The sequence below is a fragment of the Gopherus flavomarginatus genome, chromosome 20 (genome assembly GCF_025201925.1).
Source record: "Gopherus flavomarginatus isolate rGopFla2 chromosome 20, rGopFla2.mat.asm, whole genome shotgun sequence".
NCBI classification, from domain to species: Eukaryota; Metazoa; Chordata; order Testudines; family Testudinidae; genus Gopherus; species Gopherus flavomarginatus.
This window is the reverse complement of record NC_066636.1, coordinates 18,710,192-18,732,949: the sequence shown is the minus strand read 5'-3', so window position 1 is coordinate 18,732,949 and position 22,758 is coordinate 18,710,192. Positions and strand designations below refer to the sequence as shown.

The window sequence follows — 22,758 nt, the reverse complement described above, 5'->3', positions numbered from 1 at the left end:
CAAAATACGACATCTACAAAACCCAGGCAGTGCTAAAGTAACATGGCAAGATTCAAAAGCAAACGGAGTGGCCTGGCCTCAACTCTGTTTGGTGGTGTTTTAAGAGTTCAGGCTGGGCTTTGAAACTTGCAGTGATAACCATCTGCTTTCCCTTTCCCAGAGTCTATGAATGTAACAAGAGATGCAAATGCAACACGAACATGTGCACCAATCGCTTGGTACAACATGGACTCCAAGTCAGACTCCAGCTATTCAAGACTCAGAACAAAGGCTGGGGAATCCGCTGCCTTGACGATATTGCCAAGGGCTCTTTTGTCTGCATCTATGCAGGTACAGCTGCCATGGCACAGTGGTACTGAATATCCACCTGCAAGTCCTTTGGTTAAAATGAGGCATGACTAACACCGATCTCTCTCTTATGAAATGTCTGCTCCTACTGGACAGCTCTGCTGTCGCCAACAGTCCCAGAAATCAAATACTAAACTACCCTTTCTTAAACCAAACAAACATTTATGTAAAATGACACCGGCATTAGGTTTTCTTTTTACAAAACTTCAGACTCTTAACAGAATTGTCACAAACCTCCTCGGGTACCTGTTCAACTCATTTAAGGATGCACTGCAATTTAAGCCCTGCTTTTCCCCGTAAACGAGGAACTGCAGAAACCACGGTGACTGTGGTGCCAGTACTGGGAAGTGAAGCATTTGCCAAGAGCGAAGGCTTCCCCTGTGGCGTTGATTCAGCAGCATTATGCACACGTAGCTCCCTGCTTCCTGTTTGTTTAAACAATCTAGCACTGGGTGGCCAATAATTGAGTGTTGAAGTTGTTTTCATGCTAGTTTCTTATACAAACTTGTGTTCTTGGCCCACATGAGTCCAGATATCGTAGCCAGTATAGAGACTGGACACTCTGGCTAATCAGTCCTCTCTTCCGAGGGTCCCTGGCTGGGTAGGGCTGTCATGCAGTCATTAAAGTGCAACAAAACAAAAAGTGCCTTAAACAGGGTTCTCCTTGCTGGCACGACAGCTTGTTTCAGTGGTCTGCCGGAGAAGCTCCGCACTAGGGCTGATTGGAAATGATGCCTCAGAGCCCGCACGCTCTATGGGCTGGACTTCCTGGCTGTACTGTATTTCCCATGACACACCATGGGCTCTCCTCTTGCTTGCATTTGTATTGTGGGAGATGTTGTCCCTCTGGGGCCCTGGCAGATAGAGGAGAATGGGGACATGAAGGTCTGGAACTTGGTGCCATTTCAGATGAACAGTTTTCTTTCCGTTTTCTGGTATTGGGCTTTTTAACAAAGTTGAATTTTTCCATGGAATTTTTCCCCACTTAAATTGTTGAGTCAAAACCCAATTATCCAGTGAAAAATAGCTTCAGTGGAAAACTCTCCACCGGCCTTAGTCAGCTGCTGTTATACTTCCTGCTCTCTGATTTGGGGGTCAACCAGGCTCCGCTTAGGCCCACCAAGCTGTTTTAACCCCCCTTGATTAGCCACAGGCATAGCATGCTTTGGTTTCAGAGAACAGCTTGGGTGTAGGCCCAGGCCTGCTCCCTTTTGAAGGGGTAACACACCCACAAAAGTTCATGCCGCACTCGTTTTCCAGGGAAAATCCTGACAGATGACTTTGCCGACAAAGAAGGGCTGGAGATGGGGGACGAGTATTTTGCCAACCTGGATCACATTGAGAGCGTGGAGAACTTCAAGGAGGGCTACGAAAGTGATGCCAAGTGCTCCTCCGACAGCAGCGGCGTGGACCTGAAGGACGAAGAGGAAGAGAACACCGGCACCGAGGAGCAGGAGGAGTCCAACGAGGACAGCTCCGACGACAACTTCTGCAAGGACGAGGATTTCAGCACCAGCTCGGTGTGGCGTAGCTATGCCACCCGCCGGCAGACCCGGGGCCAGAAGGAGAATGGCCTATCTGAGACAGCCTCCAAGGACTCTGGCCTCACCAGGCAGATCAGCCATGACGAGGTTGCCGTGGCCACCGCCTGCAAACTGCCCGTGTCCGAGGAGACCTCCAAAAACAAAGTGGCCTCCTGGCTGAGCTCCAACAGCATGTCGGACAGCTTCCAGGACAACGATAGCGCCTCCTCGTTCAAGATGAATGAGGCCAGCGAGGTCAAGGCAGGCAAAGTGGAAGTCCTGGGTGACAGGGAGAAGCCCTCCACCTCTGGGCTTGGAGGCAAGGAGGCCTTTGGCTTGGATGCTGACTTGAAGATGCAGAAGAAGGAGGTAAGTGAGAGGCTGTTGTGATGATTCTTTAAGTACTTGGCATTCCCTGTCACTGGGGTGATGGAGCATCATCACCCGTCTTTATAGATGAGGTGCAGAGAAGGGGAATGTCTGGACCAGCCGTGCCACTAGAGCATTCCTGGATCCCAAGGCTGAGTTCAGCTAGGCTACTGTGCCATTTTGTACAGCTGACCTCGCCTTGGTACATGTGAGGTAGGGAAGCATCCCCATTGCATGCATGGGAAAGCAGAGGTGCAGAGAAGGCAAGTGAGTTGCCCAGGGTCAAACAGGGAGGCTGTGACTGCGCCAGAAATAGAGCCCAAGACTTCAGTCCCAGGTCCGTGCCCCCTCAGCTAGATCAGTGGTTCTCAACCAGGGGTCCGAGGGCCCTGAGCAGTTTCGGGGGGCGCCAAGCAGGGCCAGCATTAGACTCGCCAGGGCAGAAAGCCGAAGCCCTGCTGCGTAGGGTTGACGCGCAGGCCCTGAGCCCCCCCACCTGGGACTGAAGTCGAAGCCTGAGCCATGTAGCTTCATGGGGTCCCCTGTGGCATGGAGCCCCAGGCAATTGCCCTGCTTGCTACCCCCTAACGCCAGCCCTGGCTTTTATATGCAGAAAACCAGTTATTGTAGGTGGGGCGTGGAGTTTTTATAGCATGTTGCGAGGGCCTCAGGAAAAGGTTGAGAACCCCTGTGCTAGACCATCCTTCCTCCAGCACACACATTCAACTCGTTCAAGGGATTTGCAGCATTGAGTGGAGAAGTGTCCAACGACCCAAGTACTAATTTACATAATACCTAATTACTTGGCTAAGCGGCCATGAACAGGAATGTAGCTGTCTAAAGGGTAGAAGCAGTGAGGGATTGGAGTGATCCAAGGGCTAGTAATTGAAGGAATGGGATGGCAGTAAGAAAGGGAAAAATTAGGAGCAGATTGAACAGTGAGATCCGTTGGACTGGGGAATAGTCTCCTGTGGGAAGTTTAAGTATTTTACAATATGACACTTCATCCCTGGAGGACAGATTTAAACCCGGGCTGAGCAGGGTGAGTGGAAATTGAAAACTAAGCCCTTGCGGAAAGTCCCAGATGAAGGTATAACCAGTCCTCAGGGCATCTCTGTTCATAGCACCTGGGTCTTATGGCTAGTGGGTTACGGTACTTTACGTCTCAGACGCTAGATATCTATTCATGGAAAGCGAAATGCAGCCTGCAGGAGAGGTGTTAACTGTCTCTTACGTTTTTCACTTTGCAGGAATCTGAAGAGCCAAACAAGCTTTCGATGTAAGTGGAGTTTGAGTGAAAGGTTGCAGCTCACCAGTGTGCTCTAGCTGCCTTTACTGCCACAAGCACTGTTGTGTGTAGATGCCTCCCAGGTAGTTCGGCTGGCCTCCGTGTGCAGCCAGTGAGGGAGGGCCATGGTAGCCAACTGAAGGGGGCCGGGAAAGCTGCTGCGTTACTACCGAGGCTGGTGAAGCCCGTGCATGTTAGGCCATGGAACTGGACTGGCTAGATTAGCAAATTACAGTCGGGTGTGACCGTCTCTTACCTGCTCCAGTTCTGTGTTAGAAGCTCTCCTGGGATCAGTGCGTTGCTGAGGGATCCCTAGGCAGGGTGGGGAGCTGGCTATGACACCGTGTGGGTGACTTGTTTTGTTCTTGCTCCCTCCAGGGCATCCGAGACAGGCAAGCTGTATGGCTATAATCCGAGCCCCATGAAACTCGAGGGGATCCGGAGGCCACCAAGCAAGACCATCATGCATCAGAGCAAAAGGCACTTGGCTCCTCCCCAGCAAGCAGCTGACGTAAGAATCATGCTTTAGGGCCTGATCTTTGAAGACTGGCCTGTGCCTTGCGGGTTGTTCGGTTTGCACTGCAGGCTGGCGTGAGGCCCTCTTTAATCTCAAGTCTTTTACACGCTCCAGCCTGATTAAAAGCCACCCTCGGTCCAGTGGATTATGATTGCTAGTTCCTTGGGATTATGTCCTTCCAGGGTTAGCTTTGAATTGCAGGAACCTGTATTTGGGTTTTGAAGGCTCTGGCTCGCTATGGGAAAGCAGCTGTAGTGACTTGGTCTGAATTGGGTGAGAGACTCCGCTGTGGGGACTCTTGCGTGCGTGGCTTTCAGATGATTGCCAGAATTAGTGTTGAGAAGGAATTGTCCCCAGGGCACGTTGACAGGGATTGTACGTTTCCTTATGCCTTCCCCTAGGACACTGAGCCTCTGTTGGGGTCAAATAGACCTATCCCATGTAGTTGATCTCTTGCAGTTCCAGCGAACGTGGATGGATCTTGGCGCTTCTTGACTTATTTCTTTTTGTAAGAGATTGTTCACTCCAGGTTGGGCAGACGATCATGTGTGTTCTGTGATCCTTAGCTCTTCGTGTGTGTCATAGTTCATACAACATTGGGCACTGAATCTGGGGTCTTTTTTAATCAAAATCCTTTCTGCATCATTGACCCCTAATTGCAGAACATAAGAGGCAGCTATTGTAAAAGTTGATTAAAGCAAAGTTCTGACCATTAGTGGTCATTAAAGAACTTTTTTCACTCAGTAAGGCACGGGGTGTTATCTCCCAGTGTTCTGGTCAAATCCCACCTTGGCGTTACTAATCAGCCTCTCAGATTTCCCCCTGCAGTTTCAGCCTGACAATTATTCTTTTCCCATTTAATAAACTGTGGACTGTAAGTCCTGTTTTGCGCTGTTAGCTGCACATCTGGGTGGCTAAAATCCTTCCTGTCCAAATGGTCTTCAAGCCAAAAGGTGCTATAGACATTTTTCTGAAGTCTCTAGGCCTGTTCATCAGGCTTCCTGGGTTCTGTTCCTGCCTTTTCCATGTGTGTATTTAAAATGACTTCCCCAGGGTATCGGAAGTTTTAATGAATAAAAGGGCTTTTGATGGTTGCTGAAAGGCACAGTCTTTACCCTCCGCTCCTTGGAGGAAGAAGAGTTCATCCTCAGAGGCTTTAGCAGCATTCTGGAGAAGGTAAAAAGATGGTTTTGGCCTGCATTGCAGCCCCTCTGAGCCGCTGGTATATGTGCATGTTTACAGGATGTGCTAACGCTGTCAAGTAGCACGGACAGCGAGGGGGAGAATGGCCAGCCGGCAGCAGGACAAGCGCAAGGCAACACAAATGATAGTGATGACATCCAGACTATTTCCTCTGGCTCAGAGGAGGAGGACATCGACGATAAAAAGAATTCCTCTTCCGGTCTAGGTAGGTGCAGCCAGTGGCATTTTGCTAAGGAATAATGGGATTGAACAGGCAGCTCTGTACAGAGGGCAGATGCAGGAGGAGAAACTGTGTTCAGAAGCCACAGGAGGTGTTGATAACGTGATGCTAAATGTGTCTCTAGTGCCCTGGGCAGAATAACTGTATCTACATATAACATTGGTCCCAGTGCAGCTGACTACAGACTAAATTCTGGTCGAGGCCTCAAGTTTCTCAAAGTGACTGGTTTTGGGTGCCCAACTTGAGAGACTTGAAAGGGACCTGACTTCAGATGGGTGCTCTGCCTTTCCTGAAAATCAGGCCCCTCTTAAGATACCTCACAATGGGCACCCAAAATTACTCCTCAGTCTGGAAAACTTTAGGCCTGAGATTCTGAAGAAAGAACAATTTGTTTTCCTGTGGCTTTCTAGGCACGGACTGGCATTGAGTGGGGAGCCCAGGACTCCTGGGTCCCAGCTTCAGAGGGGATTCAAGATTTTGTCCCAGCTCTAGAAGCTGAATCCTGAATGGTCTGAGTCTTGGCTGAAACAGGACAGTTTGTTAGCAGGCAGGGCTGCTTGAGTTGAGCTGATTTCAGTTCCCCGGCTACCCACAGTAACGTCACTGTCGTAGACCCCTTTAAGGAAACGAGAGGAAACCGCATGTTGATTCTCTCTCTGTTTTGGCAGGCCCTGTTAAAAGGCAAGTGGCAGTGAAGTCCACACGGGGTTTTGCCCTCAAATCGACTCACGGGATTGCCATAAAGTCGACCAACATGGCATCAGCTGAGAAGGGGGAGAACATGCCAGTGCGCAAAAACACCCGACAGTTTTATGACGGCGAAGAGTCCTGCTATATTATTGATGCCAAACTCGAAGGGAACCTTGGCCGTTACCTCAATGTGAGTTTCCTGTTCTTACGCGCTATCCCAGGCAGTACTGCAAAGGGTGATGTGCGTGTCCCCTCTAGGAGCGTCAACCGTGCTGTCTGGTTCTCGGCTTCCGTTTGATTTCAGCAAACGTTGCATAGGAGTTTCACTTCTTAGGTCTCCTTGTGAGTCCGAATCTGGCCTCAAATGCAACTTCCCCCTTTGCTGAACTGCGACCCTGAGCCCTGTCCTGGGGGGTTTACTCGCCCTGGAGACCAGTGACTGCCAGTTCTGGGGGCTGTTCAGTCGGCACCTGCTAGGAACTGGCCTGAGTTCGGTGTCACTTCAGACATCCGTTACTGAGCTGTCCCAGTGCAGGGGGCTGGACTTGACTTCTCCAGGTCCCGCCCAGCCCTGTATTTCTGTGATTTCAAGGTGGACGTTAACCTGAGCCTCATCGGCTTTAGGTTTGTAAGGGATCCTGTTGTTTGTCGCTCTGTGCTCAGCTCCAGCCCAGCTTAGCAAGGAAGTGAAACCTGTCAAAGAAGCTGCTCCACAACCGAGCGTATTCGCTCTTGATACTGGGTGGGGGGTAGAAATGCAAGATTTGACGGTGGATGCTAAGTGTGAAATACACGCAGTACAAACACTGCGGGCTCTCTATATATTACAAGCCAGAACGTGATGCAAAAGCCATCCCTTTGAGTAAATATCACTTTGTTAAATCTTGGGACCTGTTCTATGTAGTGTGTGTGGAAAGACAATAGTAACCCCTATTTCAATGAGCTTAAATCTAATTCAGTGGCTTACTTAGCGAGCTACCTGTTTAAGACCACTGCATCCCACAGTCCGCTTGTTCCCTGCCTGCCGCAAGTGCCTGGTCACAAATTGGCTTCTCTTGTCCCTTTACAGCATAGCTGCAGCCCCAACCTGTTTGTGCAGAATGTCTTTGTGGACACGCACGATCTCCGTTTCCCCTGGGTTGCCTTCTTCGCTAGCAAGTAAGTGATCTGATACTGCCCAGTCTGAGACGTTTTGTTGGCTGTAGGGCAACTGCTGGAGACACTGGGTGCTTTTTAGTTCCTCATGGGTCAGGAGATTTAAAACTTCAAGGCCTCTTCAAAAGTTTTTTATTACTGGCTTATGCCACGAGGATTCTAATGTGTCTTGTGACTAGCCCTGGGCTTGGGGAGTCAGGGCTTCTGGGTTCTTTTCCTAGCTCAGACCCTGGCTTATTATGAGCTTGGGCAAATGATTCATGGAGAGACTTTCAACGACACAAGGTGCTGTTTAGGCACCCAGCTGCCTTTGAAAGTCTGTGACAGCAGAGTCCCACCTCCCGTTTGTGCCCTTGGAGTCTCCCCCAGGGCCTGCTGCACCAGCTCTTGCCAAAGTAACTGGGAGCTGCACGTTCTCAGTTCTTGGACAACGGAAAGTGCGGCCAGTTAATCGTTGGCCACATTGCACCTTTCACAGGTTGTGAAGCTTAATCTCTCAAGTACGTCTGTGGTCTCCCTTACAGCCCATGCGCACCTCAGCTCTTTAAGGAGGTAGAACAGCGCTTTTATGTTCCTTGTACAGATGAGGACTGAGGCCCAAAATGTCTGTCTGTGGCAGAACAAGGAATTGCACCAGGTCTCCTGGCTTGCAGGCTGGGGTCTAACCGCTAGACTGTCCTGCCTCAGCATCCTATAACGAAATGTACTGGACCAGCCTTCACTGTCTGTGGCTTTCCAGAGTCTTCCCAGAAAGAGCAAATGCAGCACCACTCTGGCAGTAGCAGGGAAACAGTCTTGGTTCCTAGCCTCTAGCTACGCCGCCCTCTCCCCACCCACCTCTTTTGTCACATAGGCTGCTTCCGTGCAAAGCTTATGAACTGCTTATCTTCTGTCGAGGCTGGTGGCGCTGCCAAGGCACAGATCTCGCGGATGAGCAAGAATAGGCTTTGCCCTGTGTCTGCTGGCAGAGATATGCATACTTCCTTGGGAGCTGCCCTAATCTTCCGGCTGTAAGGCCAGCACCTGCTTCTGCTAGCTCATAACACACATGCCTCCCTTCCTTCTCAGGAGGATCCGAGCCGGGACTGAACTGACCTGGGATTATAACTACGAGGTGGGCAGCGTGGAGGGCAAGGAGCTCCTTTGTTGCTGTGGTGCTATCGAATGCCGAGGCAGGCTGCTCTGACCACGCTGGTGCCTGCCTCGTGAAGGACATGGGCTGCTGGCCCTGGATTCCCCAGGGCTCCAGTTATTCTGAGCCAGAAAAAGGTTGATTCTCAACCCCAGGCATTGTCCCTCCCCTTCCTGCACAGCCCTTTGTGAGGGTGACATACTGTATTTCATCTTGAGCTGTTTCTAATTACACCGATTTGTAATTTTAGCTGTAACAAAGCTGGTTACATAACTCGGTGCTGCCCCGTTCACTTGAAAGTATGCCCACAGGTGCACAGACCACAGCACTATCAGGTGAACCCGGGGTAGCTTGGCTGTGTGTGTAGGGCTGAGATGGACAGTAATGTTCCCAGCGAGTGACTGACTCACTGCTCAGGCATTCAGCTAGCTGCAGAACTTAGTACCTGTCAGTGACAACTCAATTCAAGCATGAAACACATGAGGCAGGCAGTACAGAAGGGTCCCCTGCTTTGCCATCCTACAGCCAGCCTCTGTTACACGTGAGTCTGCCATGTCAAATCCCCCATCCCCCAAAAACTAGGCAACTACAGTTAGTGATAAGAGGGCACCAATTCTATTTCAACAAAGAGAAGCATTTCAGAGAGGCAGGGGTAGATCATCCCATCCAGGAACCGTATTGGGATTTCCGTGGGGTATCGCTGAACATGCCGGTAAGGCCCTGGGGGCGTGAACCAAGGTTGGAGTTAAATCAAAACACTGAGGTGTTCAGAAGGAAGGAGGTGTCTGGTCTACTGTCTCTGACTTGGTCGTTTTGTAAAAAAAAAAAAAAAAAACAGACCCAAAATCAGTGCCCCCACCCTGCATTACAGCAGGAACTTGAAAGGGGCTTGTGGCCTGCTTTTGGGAAAGCATCACTTCCGGGAGAGGATTTAGACAGAGGCAAGCTGTGAGCACATGGGCTTTGCCTAGGAATTGGACACTGGGAACTGCAATCACTGGTTGGTTAGTGAACAAACCCAGGTCTTTAAGGTACTGCCAAAGCCATTATGGCTCGAACTGTGTGAGGCTTCTCTACAGCTGCTCCCAGATGATACAAACATGGAGAGAATAAGATCAAACTTAACTGTAGCAAGGGAGGCAGTACCTACCCGCACTTATAAACTACTCAAAGCAGGCATGGTTGTCTCTGCCCATAACTCCTCTGAGTTCAGGAGACCTAGACCAAAGCTGATACAAGGCGGTTAGTTCCTATAACTGGAGTAGCCATGTTGATCCCAGGGTATGAGTGTGTCAAGGCGGGTGAGGTAATATTTTATGGGACCAACTTCTCTCACCCTGTCTAGCTAGAGGAAGCAAGAAGAGTATGAAACGAGTGGTTTTGGAGACTGGTGCTCAGCTACACAACTGAGGCTGCTTAGATTGTTCTAGGGTTACGTTATAGCTCTATCAAATAGACTGTCTTCTGCAGCACCAGGACTATTGCACACGATTCCACCTGCCAGGTGAAGGCACACTGCCTCTTAGAGCTTTGCGTGACAACTGCCCTCCTCAGGGCAGGGCATGTCCAGTTCCTTCGCCAAGCCTTCCCTGTGGCTAGAGATGCCAGGGCACATAGCTCACAATGGAAACAAATCTAAAAATAGCTGCTCAGAGAATGGTGCAGATGCAGGTTTGCATGAGGAGCTTGATCTCCTGGGGATGGAAACAAGCTCCAGAGGCTGCTGCACCCCATCCACACAACCTGGCTTTAGCAGGGTGAACAATCTCAAAAAACCCGAGCTCCTTATGTCTGGGGCACTACATGTGTACTCAAGGTACAAAACAGCGAGTGTCTTAGTTTTAATGAGGCTGTCTCCTCCTTAAATGCCTTTCAACGAGGGTATCTAGCAATGGAAACTGAAGTGGTAAAATCCAAGTCACTTTCAAAGTGACAGTAACTAATTCGAGTGGGGCATGGGCTGCTAGAGGGGCAAATACCCACTGCCAGGCTCCAGCTGACACTGGCAGGAGTAGGCTTGGGCCACTGCCATGTAAACAAACACGTAGCTTGTGGGGTTTCTCAGGGGCCAGGCTAAGCTTTCGAAGACCAAGGGTTGAAGCTAAAAGTTGCTCCTTTCCTTAAAGCAAATGTATTTTTAGGCCTCTTCTTGCAGGTGGAGGTGCTGTAGCCTCTCCAGGTCCCTGCACATCCAAAGGGGTTGAATGACTTCCTTGGAAGGGGTCTCTCATTAAACTAAACCCTGATTACAAAGAGATGCTGGTGGTAAAGTGCAGGTTCTAGTGCTGCATGTTTAGCTTAACACACTTTGGACCGTGGGCATTGTCACCACAAATCTGTCAGAACCACCCAGTCAGCACATGGCACCTGCCAGAGCCTCTGAGGAGATCCCTAGGCACCAGCTCTCCAACCACAGCAATGGGCACAGGCCAGTCTGAGTTCACCAAACCAAGCTAGGGGAAGTAAACTGGCCCAGTTGCTCCCTCTTTCTAGCCTGCAGCAGGCCAGCTTAGGGCCAGACCATCCCCACCCTGCAAGGCCCTGAGCTATGAAGAGCATCAGGTGCAGGCCCTTCTAGTTAGAAATGGATGGGTCATGGGAACTGAGGGTCCCTGGACCAGCAAAGGGGGTCACTCCTGGGCAGAGAGCTACTACATATGGGTGGAGAAAAGGAACTCCACCCTTGCTAATGGGCAGAGAGTTCAGCCATGGCTTCTGAAGTCTTTTACAGTAATTACCTTTCCTAGGACATCTGAAAGCTCCTCCGCTCGCTGTCTCTGTCCATTTGAGGGGTTGCATGGGAATCTTGTAGTGCTAATGGAGAAGTGCTAATGAATAGCAGAGTTAAATCAGTGGCTTGTTCCTCCCAAGCTGTCCATAGCCACACTCGTATTTCAACAGTGTAGCCTCAGAGGGGCTGTAGCAGGTGGCTTTTCTGGGAAGTGGGAGGCCAGTTGTGTTTAAAAATAGGGCAGTAGAAAGCATGTAAAGATCTAAACCCCCCTCTCTAAGCATTCCACACCCCCACTCTGGGCTTGGTTCACCCAAGTGTTCAGGCTCTTAAATAAAGGCCACTTTCAGAAGTTCCCCACCCCTCCCAGTGGGCCTCATCCAGGTTTCCAGGAGACCTCAAAACCCAGCATGCTGAGTGAGTGCTTTTGAAAATCTGGCTTATTCTGATGCCTTAAAAATGGGAGCTGATCCCTGGTAGCCTTGGGATGCTGGTAGTGACCACGTTACCACCACAAGAGGACACTCCTGAGAAAACCACACCAGCTCAAGTCTAGCAAGAGTGGCACAGCTGATATGAAAGCTGCCCCATGTGTTTCACAGTGATCCAAACCCCTCAGATGGGGGGTGGGTGGGAACAGGGTGACACTCCAACAGAAACCACCACGTCTGTTTTTACAGAAGTTTTAGTTTTATTTAACTTTTAATAAATTTTAACTTTTAAAAAACACAACATTTTGGTCTGAAGTTAGGTTAATGGTCCTTTTCTCCAACCCCTCTGTCTAGCCTGGAAAGTTACACTGCCTTCAGCATTTCAGCCCCCACCGAATCTGTTTTTACATGAAAGACTCTCTGCGGTCCAGTTCCTTTTTGTACTTAGTCCTAGCTTTAAAAAAAATAAATAGAAAAAAAAAATCAGTTGCAAATTCATTTGTCCATTCATAGCCTGGGCGGAGGGGGAAAAGCACATTAGAAGGGAAGTGGAATAGATCGTTCTTAAAGGTGATCAGAACCAATTCTTATAGAGCAAAACAATGGGGTGTATTAAATCCCCATGGAAACAGGTACTAGGTAGTGTGTCTAAACCACACAGCTTCCTTCCAGCGAGTATTCAATAGTGTTGTCTAATAAATCAGCCATTAATACCCAGACGTTCATCTACTTAACTCAGCCTCCCCTGTGGTATAAGAAACGTCACCTGATCCCACAAGTCTGTTACTGTGGTGGTGAGCTGTAAACAGCACAAATTCCTTCTGGCTGCTCTTCCTTCCTGCTCCCCAGAGCAAGTCAGTGACTCTGCTCCTCGTATTCCTTTGCTTTTCTGGGTGCAATGGGCACACCTCAGTCATGCTGGGGAGCCAGCCGCCAAAGCTCTGACCTCCATTCACCAACGGTAGCAAGTAGCAAAGCCAAAACGAGACCCGTCCATCTTAGTCCCTGAACGCCTTCACTCTGCAGGGAGCGCAAGGCACCCAGGAGGGCCTGAACTGCAGAGAAATTGACAGGATGGTCTCAGGCCTGCCTAGGCTTTGATTTCATGCCTTTGCTATTACCCAAGAAAGCAAAATAAACTCCATGCCCCCCTGCACAGGAAACACTTGTTTCCTCTACAGCTGGAAAGGAGTTTGGGGAGAGGGCTTGCAATCGTTTCCAAAAAAACCCACCACCAAAGGGGAACGAGTGAGTCTTTGTGACTGGAATCCAAGCCCTCGGAGGACATTAGAGTTCTGCTTTTGTGCGTTATTTCCACCAGCAACACAGCTAGGGGATTCCCTTCCAGAAAGGGAGGTGAGAACAGAGCAACTCAAGAGGCAACGAAGCCAAACCTCACCAATAAAACAGACGGGGAAGGAACTGGCACCAACTTTCTCTGTGGATGTGTGTGTGTGTGTGTGTGTAACACACAAAAACAGAGCCATTGGCCATTGCTCCCTCAAGTAGCAGTCTGGCTGTGCCTTCCACTGTGCACCTAGAGTTTGGGGATGGGGCCAGATAGTCTCGGAGAAGGGAATCCTCGCGTCCCAGTTTGGTTTTAAGGCAGCTGGGTGAGGATAGAGAGACAGGACACTGCGGTATGGCGGTGGCACGAGGCGCTACCACCCCTCCCCCCCCACAAAGTTGGCACATTTCCATCTGCAGCATAGGAAAGAAAATTGACCTCAAATGATGTATTCTAAGCACATGTAGGGTTGGTGCTGGCACTCCAGGGTCCATTCCTTTAGCCTCCCCACAGCTGGGTCAGCTATTTCCACTAGATCAGCTTTGAGGAGAAGAGGGAGAGTAAGTATTTATAGGGGACAGGAGGAGACCCTGGCACTACAGTTGGTGGCAGGGTGGAAGCTGACGTTCTCTTGACGTTTTGGCCTTCTCAGCTGATGCCCGTGGTGGTGGAGCCGGGCGGTGAGCTGGCGACACCTCCACGTGCGCCTAAAATCAATCGGTTTTCCGGTGGTTGTTGTTCAGGACGGGGTGCCCGTTGGAAAGGGGCCCGTTCTTCGTCACTTCCTCCTCCTCCGTGTTGTCGGTCTCCTCGCGATCACTCCTCTCGTCTTCCACCACCTGGAGAGGTTGAAAAGAAAGTGAAACGGGGCGAGCGGGCTAGAGCAGAGTGGGACTGGGCGTCAGGACTCCTGAGGTCCGTTCCTAGCGCTGCCACTGCCTTGCTGCGTGACCCGTTTTGCTTCTGTGCCTTAGTTTCCCTGTGGAACACCATGAGCAGGGCTTAGTGTCTAAGGCCCATTCCGTCCCCAGCCCCGCCCCTCCTCCATTAGTGCCATCTGCACAGGTGGTTTTGCGAGCCAGGCACTTGCCTGGGAATTGTGTGAAATCCTCCCACATGGGGGCCACGCACGCGCTTTCGATGGTAAAAGCCCCCTCACCATTTACCCCTGTGTCACGCAGGTCCCACTGATCCCCTACTGCCTTGCCTTCCCCAGAGATGCTCCAGGACCTCAGTACTGAGCTCTGGCTTCTCCATGCCCCTCCCCGCGTCATGTTGTTGCCCTAGCAAACTTCTCCCGTTCCTAGAGCACCAGCCAGCACATGGCCCTACCAGCCCCGGACGCCATGGGACGTGCCACTGGAGCCTCAAATCGTGCTGCTGCTTAGAGCCCCAAGGCCCAGATCCTCATAGGGATTCAGTTGCCTAGTTCCGATAGGAATCAGTGGGAGATAGATGCCAGAATTACTGAAGAACTGGACCAAAGGCTTTTCTCTATCCTCAAAAAGGCAATAGAGCCCCCAATGCTCACCCCGCCACCCCCCTCCGCTCCTCCGACGGGAATCTCTGCACTGTTGCACCACAAAAACGAGCAACCCTACAATAAACACCCCTGTTATTTGTCCCCATTAATCAGGACAAGAAAATGCCCCCTGACCGGTCTTAAAAATTGCTGATCTCTTCCACTTCCCCATCCTCCCTGGAGGGGTGGCTTCACTTTGGAACCCAGGGGCCAGGAGGGAAGCAATGTAAGTGAAGGGTGACCTGGAAAAAACAAAAACACCCCCCTCCCGCCAGAGAAAGTGAACCTGCCTTTCCAGTTATGAACTTGTGGGCCATGCGGATGATGAGATACGCCCAGAAGATATGCAGCGACTGCAGCACCACCATCATGAAGTTGAAGAAGTAATAGCCGAAGAAGGGCGGGTACAGGTCCAGAGGATAGACCACGGTGCAGTGCATGATCCTATAGGAGAGCACAGGAGACCTCAGACATGTTCAGAGTGAGGCGGCTGTGCAACCCTCCTGGCTCTCTCACTGCTCAGAAGCAAAAGTGGCCTAGTGGCCAGAGGGCCAGACTGGTACTCAGGAGCTCTGGGTCCTATTCCCGGCTCTGCCACGTACCTGAAACTCCTGGATCATCCTCCGACAGCCAGCTTGCCCGCCCCACCACCCGCAATGCTGTCCCAGGCCTGAGAGGAGCAGCAGGCCGTGGTCAGGGGCTGGGGCGCTTGCTCACCAGAAGGGCAGGATGATGAGGCGCGTGACGATGAAGATGGCGGCGAACACGATGAAGATGTTGTTGCACGTGTTCTTCCAGCCGGCGTAGTTAAACATCTTGGCAGACTGGGGGCAAGAGGCCAAAGCCAAGTAAGCGGCAATGCCTTTGAGGCGTGGGAGGTGCGAGCTGGGGGGAGAGCGTGGGCCTAGGGAGACTCAGATGAGTCACTGCATCGCTCCAGGGCTCTCCCACTTGTCAAATCCTGCCTGTCTCCCACCCTGGTCAGTCTCGACTGGGAGCTCCTTGGGGAAGGGGCCGGGTCTTGTTCTGTACCTACAGCACCTCGCACAACAGGGCCCTACCCTTAGCTGGAACCTCTAAGCACTGGAGTAGAGCAGCCATGCTAAGAGCAGCTGCCTGGTTTGGTTTTCAGGTAGGGCTTGCGTCTGAGTGTGCCCCCAGCTCCCCATGACAGACGTCTCAACGAAACGCCCAGTCATCCATTTCACATTAGGTGTATTGCTGCAGCACCTAAAGGTCCCAGTGTGCCAGGTGCTGCCCAGACACACAGCGAGACACTGTCCCCTGCCCCAAGGAGCTTAGAGTCCAAATAGACCAGGCATGAGTCTCTGGACTCCTGGGTTCTGTGCCGGGCTCAGTGGGGCAGCCCCCCCGCCCCATGGGAGTGAGTCCCACTGGCTTCACGGGGGCGCCAGGGGTTGTGTCATTGGCATCGTGGTTGTGTGATGCATCAGCCCTGGGGAACAGCCGCAGGGACCGGGTGGGGGGTTGCATGCTGCTCTCCCACCCGGCTCACCTCCAGCAGGTAGTCGGCAGAGTCATGCAGGGCCATGATCAGCGTCCCCGCCCGGATGTAGTTGGCAAACCAGGAAAAGCTGATCAGGATGATGGTGGCCACGTGGTGGATGATCTGCTCTTTGAAGTCCTGCCGGGAAGAGGAGGGAGGGTAAAGGAAGGGGTTAACCCCCCAACAAACAAGAGGAGGGGTCAGACCCCAGCCCAGCCCCTCCTGCCCCAGATACAGGAGGGCAGCCTGCCCCGTCAAACTTCCTAACCCTCCCCCAGCCCCAAACACACCAGCCCCTCCTTGTCCAGCACTGCCAAGCTGCTCACTCCCCCAGCCTTGGACACAGAATCCGCCTCTTCGAGGGAGGCAGATGTGCCCCCCTGCAATATCCCAATGGGGGCTGAGAGGGGCTGCCTGTGGATCACCAAGCAACTACACCCATGTAGTGAGGGGGAGGGCCACATTCCTAGTACCAGGGCTGGTTTGGGGCCACTGTTCGCCCTATGGAGCTAACGGAGGCAGCCGCAGACAGAAGCCCTCTGACCCCAGCAGACTCTCCCCTCCCAAGTCCGGGATGCCTAGGACTGATCTGGTGGCACTGGGTTGGCCCTGCCGCCCCTGCAGGGGGTCTGGAGAGAATCCCCTGTGCCCTGATCTCTTCCCCATTCAGCCCAGGCCTGGGGACGCACATGGATCTCCATCCATCCCCCCTGCCTCCTGCCCAGCCAGGAACGCGGCAGACAGCCTACCTTGCGCTTCACGTCAGAGGCGATGCTGAAGAGCAGGGACCAGTAGAACGAGAGCTCGATCATGTAGTACCAGTACTGCGACGGCAGCGTGGTCTGCAAGGCAAACGGGACCAGAGAGCTCATCATAACAATGCTCTGCTGAAGCATGTGTGCATGCCCTCTGCTGGATGGGATCAGAATGGCACTGCTGTATGCCGTAAGCCTGATTCTGCACAGAACTAATGGGGATTCTCCTGTAGCTTAAGCGGCAGGGACCTGAGCTTTGGAAGCAGGAGGATCTGAGCCTTGACATCACCCTGGATTTCCTAGGTGGCCACAGGCCACGTATTGCACTATCCCAGCCATTCCTCAGAACTCCCTCCAAGATGTTAAACACCAAGTAGTTGCCAAGTAATCATCCTAACTTCGGAGCACGGGCACCAATGGACGTGTGTCCCAATGAAGCAGGGTTTCATTGGCTGCCCAGGCAGCTTTGGTGGAGGCTGAGCCAAGCCAGGACTCTCTCCACTCATGGAGCTGAAGGAGACAAACAGCCCACAGGCGCTAACCCGACAGCAGGTGCATGCTGGACTCACCTGGATCGGGTACCCTTTCCACACCTCCTTCAAGTCGTAGAACCAGGGCTTCTGTGAGGAAAAGCGGGAGGGGGAAAACAGGGCAGGGGTTAGCAGGGCAGCGTGGCCAGGACGGGGTGAGAGACCGGGAAGGGGTCAAAACGGCAGATCTTACTTACATCCACTATGACGGCCATGCCAGCAATGAAAGCAATAAGGTAAAAGGTGAATCGCCAACTGGAAAAAGGAAGCAGATGGTTCTCAACAGAGGAGCACGGGGCAGGGTGACGGGGAGAGAGAACACGTCATGGGAAGGGCAGGTAGGGAGCCCCGCATGCTGGGAGCTCCAGAGGGAGCCGGCCCAGGGGACACAGGGTTGAAGTGCCCATCTGGGTCACCGGGGACCCTTTCTGTGCCTATCTCGTGATCCAGCAGGGATGGAGCCTTGTCCTATGCTGTGAGAAAGCGGGGGGGAAGCGAGCCTTGCAGCCGCTGGGCTTTAAGAGTCCCCTCAATCCTGTCCCCCTCTTGCCTTTCGCCTTGAAGCTGGAGCCGTGCTGGGAGCCCGGCTGGGCTCAAGAGCAGCGCTCACAGCGGGCACCAACCTGGGCTGGGGAGGGAACAGGCTCCTCTATTCCCACCACCACCAAACCTGTCTGCTCAGCCCGGTCAGTTCTGATGCAGCACACAGAGGTGACAGGGCACTATGGGCTTAAGGGCATCACCCCAAATGGAATCCCGGGGCCCCTCTGCCACCATTCCAGTGCTCACAGCCCACAGCCGCTCCCTTCCCACCACTGGAGAACCCTCCCCCAGCCAGGTCGCATTACGATGAGAGTCCCGGGTCCGCCCTACAGTGCCCAGCTCAGCACAGAGCACAAGGGAGACAGGCTGCAGGGGGCGCTGCAGACACCAGGGGGTGACAGGGTCGCCGTTGCATGGCTGGGCGAGCGGCATCAGGCTCTTACCTGGCCTCCCGGAACTTTTTGAGCAAGCTGGGCCTGTCCTGGTTGCGCCTGCGTCGGAACCAGCGCTCCACCTGCCGGACCATGCAGCCGCTCTTCTTGGAGAGCATCTCGATGTCGCTCTGGGAGGGGAGAGACCCGGGGGCGGTTACCAAGGCGACCCAGGGGCTGGCTGGGCCCCAGGACCAGACAACAGGGTGGTCAGTGGGAGGCAGAGGGTGTCTGCCTGGCAATCAGTGCTGTACAATGGCAGCTCGCTTTGGTCTCACGAGCTCAGGTACTGGTCACAGTGAACGTGCCAGGTGGGGGCATCTAACAACTCTCCAGGGGCACAGACGGGCCCTGAGCCGGTGCTGCTGCAGCTTCACTGCTCCTGAGCTAGCTAGAGCGGGTCCGTCTACACCCGCTGCAGCCACAGCCTGCTTGTTACCACGCGGCCAGGCCCAAAGACAGGCTGGGAGCTGCAGGCCCTGGCAGCCACAAAGGGGTTTGTTTTGAGCCTTCAGAGCCAGTGACCAAGGGCTGCGGGGCGCCGGTGCCTGAGAGAGTGAGAAGCTGAAAGCACATGGGCCAAACTAGACAAGTGCAGGGTACCAGCTCCTTTGCAATCCTGACCCACAGTCTGTTATCCTCTGCCAGGGACCCTCAACCCCAGCCGGTACCACCCTGGCTAGCCCAGCTCTGGGTTTGCCGCACACAGAGCTCTGCCCGGGCCCCTCATTCCTGACCCCCATCCCTCTGCTATCCCAACTCCTCACACCCCCAGCTCTGCTGGTGCCTAATACTCCCACCTGGCAGCCCCCTGCTATCCCAGCCTTAGGCTCCGCAATCCCAACCCGCATCCCCCCTGCTAATCCAGCCCGGGGCTCCCCCTCTGGCCCAGCAGCTGTGCCAATGCCCCTCAGTCCTGCCCTGTACCTCCTCTCTATTATGCCAGCTCTGGGAACCCCCCGGGCAGAGGCTGCCACTCTGGCCAGCGAGCGCCTGTAATGATCAGGATTAGACTCCCACCCCGCCGGGGGGAAAGACCAGCGCTTTAGCCCCTGAATCACTAAAGCTGCATGCAGAAGCGCCCCCGAGCCCTAAATGCAGCCACTCAGCTCCTCAACTCGCCTCCTGGTTTCTTCCAACACACAGAGCCAGATTCATTTCATACCCTCACATTAACGCCCCAGGCGCCCGGCTAGCCTCGTACAGATCAGCTCCCAGAGACTCCGGATGAGAGAGGGCAGCCCAGGACACCTCGCCATCAGCACCCCGGCGCAATCCCAGCGCCCCGCCTGTCGCAGGCTGCAGGCAATACAGCCCTCCCCCCCAACACGCACTGTACCTGTTTGGGGTGTTTTGAAGATGAAGCGTAGAACTTTTCTAGCACGGGATTTGGGGTGGCTTTTAATCGGATCTTCTCCTTGACGTTCAGAAGCCCGGCTAGTGGGGTAGCCACATATCTGGGGATGGGGTGAAGGGTGGAGAGAGGAATGGGGAGCACAGGCAGAAAACACTTGGTTAGAATAATGCTTTAGAACATGGACGCCCTTCCCTTTGTGGCAATCCTGTTGTTATAACATGGGGCCACAGTCTGGAAAAGGGACAGCACTGGTGCGTTCCCCCATCTGTGCAAGGGGGAGGAGGACACTGCTCTCCAGAGTACAGCGCTTTGAGATCTACTGATGGGAAGTGCCATGGAAGAGTTAGGAGGAGTTATTAGTGTGTGCAGCACCTGGTACCGTGGGGCAACCAGAATATGCCTAATTATTAGGTTATAAACTCTTCAAGGCAGGAACCGTGTCACCCTACATTTGTGCAGCTTCTGGCAAAGACACACCCATTAGTGCTCGGCCTGTAGGCCCTACCATAACACAAATCCATATGGACAATCAATTTCCTCCTGCAACCTGACAGCCCTCGGATCAGAACTCCAAAGCTGCCTGTGAAGTCACTGACAAGAATTCTGCTGGGCAGTGGCCATTAGGTGGCAGTCAAACCCACATGACAGAGCAAACCTACCTGGGCCAAAGGGGTGCAGCTATGTGCCGCAGATGGCCCGGGAGGAATCTGAATATCCTTCCCATTTTACAGATGGAGAAACTGAGGCCTGGAGAAGGGACTGGACTCACTCCAGTGAGAACAGAGTGTCTAAGCCCACTCCTCCCCCAGACCAGGGGACAGAACCCCGGAGTCCTGACTCCCAGCAGTTGGAGCAAAGAGTTAAAGTCACCGATGTGTGTTTTGATCAGAAGACCTGCCAGAATGGAGGTGACTGACAGGGGCAGGGGAAGTAAAGGATTAAAAATCAGAGTGGGGGATCTGAAATGATGGCTGGGGAGACAGAGTGAAAGACAAATTGAGGGAAGAGAAGGAAGGCTCAGGGAGAGAGAAGTGAATGATATGCAAGCAAAGAGAAAGACAGCATGTCTTTAACTAAGGGGAGAGGAAAAAAGAAAATGGGTGAATAAAGACAGAAAGTAAGGAAGAAAAAGTCAAGGGCCGGGAAAGTGACTCTTCCCTTTGCTACATAGAAAAGAAACATCTCCAGCCCCCTACTTCCCAGTCCAAGGCCCCTACTTTCACCCCACAGGGGCTGGGCATCCAAGGTGGTTTGCTGACAACATGTGGGGAGACATCTCCAAAGAAACCCAGCCCTCTCCTCCTCCAGCTTCACGCTGCTTGTCCCACCCAGCTGCGATCACAGCAAGATGCTCACAGGCATAGAGCATCCAGGGCACACGCACAACATGGGCAGACGGCTCCCGATGGAGCTCCGCCCACCCACCGTGCCTGTGCCTGATCCCCAAACAAAGCCAGCTCTGTTCTCCCGTCTCCGTTTGTCACCACGACAGTGGTTTATACAACAAATTGCTCTTTAATGCCTCGGCCCAGCTGTTCCTGCCTCAGCCCCCAGCATTGCTGAGACGCCCGGGATCGGGGGCCGGCATGCACAATGCAAGTGTTTGTGCCGCGCTGCCTGGGCCGGGTGCATATAAGTACATGCCACATGCTCCGTATTCCTAGAAGCTAGGAGGTTACAGACCCTCTCTGCCAAGCTCTCTCTCAGTCCCACAAAGGTCAGTGCAGGTTGCAGCCTGCAGTCCATTGCCTGCTGCTTTATGAGGTCTGGGTTTATGACATTTTAGTATTTGGAGGGAAGGAAGCGTGTGTAATACGACGTCTATGCTGCGTACCTTAGCTGTGCCTCTACAGCCATACCCTGGTAAGGTATGCAGTGCAAAATAAAACCCTCCAATGAAGGGCAGCAGCTTTGTTGGCGGGAGAGCGTCTCCCACTGACAAAGCGTTAACCACACTGGCACTTTTCATCGGTAAAACTTTTGTCAGTCAGGGAGTTTTTTCACACTCCTGACCGACAAAAGTTTTGCCAACAGAAGTACAGTGTAGACAGAGCCCAAGTGAAATAAGGAGATTCTCCTCCTTCATTTAAGGCACACACTGGACTGGGGGATTCAGGACTCTTGGGTTCTGTTCACAGCTCAGAATGAGGAGTGGGGTCTAGTGGGTTAGAGCAGGAGGCTGGAAGTCAGGATTCCTGGGTTTTACCGCCAGCTCTGAGAGGGGAGTGGGGTCTAGTGGTTAGGGCGGGGGCAAGGAGTCAGGAGTCCTGGCTCTGGGAAGGGAGTGAGATGTGGGGATTTGAACTGAGGCCAGATTTTCTAGACTGCTCAGGCACCTTAACAAGATCTGGGTTTGCAGAAGCGCTGACCACCTAATGTGCATCCAGTGTTATGAAAATCTGACCTCAATGGCTTCCTCTAGGGGCTGGATATTTCCTCACTATCCACCAGGGGGGAGCTCCTTCAGCTGGCTCCAGCCAGGTTGCAGGAATGGAGGCTGACCTGGCCTCCCCTAGGTACTCACATTTCGAAGAGGTGCCTGACGACGAGGAAGAGGAAGGCTAAGGGGATGGTGATGTAGAGGTCCGAAGCCTTGGCATAGACCCGCCCATCCTGGTCTTCCAGGTCTGACCATGTCAGGTTCACCGGCAACCAGAGCCGGTCCCACCAAAAGTAATTGTATAACGTCTGGAACATCCTGCAGGGGGAGAGACAAATGGAGTGACTCATTCATGCTCCAGGGTTCCCTGTGCCTCCTACCCATGCCCCTGGGCAACAGTGGCCAAGGCCCCTGCCTCCACCCTCGGATTCCCAGCACCCAAGCTACAAGGAAGCACAAGGACACACATGACTTATCACGGCTGCTCCAACCCTCGCAGCCCCGGGATCCCACCGCTCATCACCGCACAGGCCCCCTCCTGTCCCAGAGCAGGAGAATCACTATAAGCCCTGCAGTGCTAAGGACACGCAGGGAAGTAGTGAGAACGTAGCTGGCACAGGGGGCGGAATGCTGCAGATTTTTAAACACCACACGGCAGTTTAGCAAGGACAGAACCTTGTATGTGACTGAAATTGTAGGGGAAATCCAGGGAAGCCAAACGTGGAGGCTCTAGGGTGGAAATGCACCATGGGGTCTCTATACTGGCTGCAAAGGGTCTGGGTTGGGACAGATGTACAGCAGGTCACATGCCACGTTCAAGTCAAGATGCTCTCTAAGT

General features: G+C 53.0%; 2 protein-coding genes across 6 annotated transcripts in view; one reads left to right on the top strand and one right to left on the bottom strand.

Annotated features, from left to right (window-relative positions):
* Positions 1 to 12,093, top strand: part of SETDB1 (SET domain bifurcated histone lysine methyltransferase 1) — a 30,885-nt gene extending 18,792 nt beyond the window's left edge. For all 5 annotated transcript variants that reach the window (XM_050930625.1, XM_050930628.1, XM_050930624.1 and 2 more), the window contains exons 15-22: positions 161 to 330; positions 1,609 to 2,240; positions 3,491 to 3,519; positions 3,907 to 4,039; positions 5,288 to 5,453; positions 6,137 to 6,348; positions 7,228 to 7,316; positions 8,382 to 12,093. In XM_050930625.1, the coding sequence (XP_050786582.1) occupies positions 161 to 330; positions 1,609 to 2,240; positions 3,491 to 3,519; positions 3,907 to 4,039; positions 5,288 to 5,453; positions 6,137 to 6,348; positions 7,228 to 7,316; positions 8,382 to 8,499 (1,549 nt within the window). In that variant the 3' untranslated portion in view covers positions 8,500 to 12,093. The remainder of the gene's footprint in view (positions 1 to 160; positions 331 to 1,608; positions 2,241 to 3,490; positions 3,520 to 3,906; positions 4,040 to 5,287; positions 5,454 to 6,136; positions 6,349 to 7,227; positions 7,317 to 8,381) is intronic.
* Positions 11,848 to 22,264, bottom strand: CERS2 (ceramide synthase 2). Its single transcript, XM_050930636.1, has 10 exons — positions 22,065 to 22,264; positions 19,523 to 19,640; positions 18,196 to 18,314; positions 17,407 to 17,464; positions 17,249 to 17,299; positions 16,674 to 16,766; positions 15,934 to 16,062; positions 15,135 to 15,241; positions 14,708 to 14,861; positions 11,848 to 13,734 (listed from the first exon to the last, which is right to left on the bottom strand). The coding sequence occupies exons 1-10, from the start codon at positions 22,235 to 22,237 to the stop codon at positions 13,609 to 13,611; spliced, it is 1,128 nt and encodes a 375-aa protein (XP_050786593.1). The 5' UTR covers positions 22,238 to 22,264; the 3' UTR covers positions 11,848 to 13,608.
* Between the last annotated feature and the right edge of the window lie 494 nt (positions 22,265 to 22,758).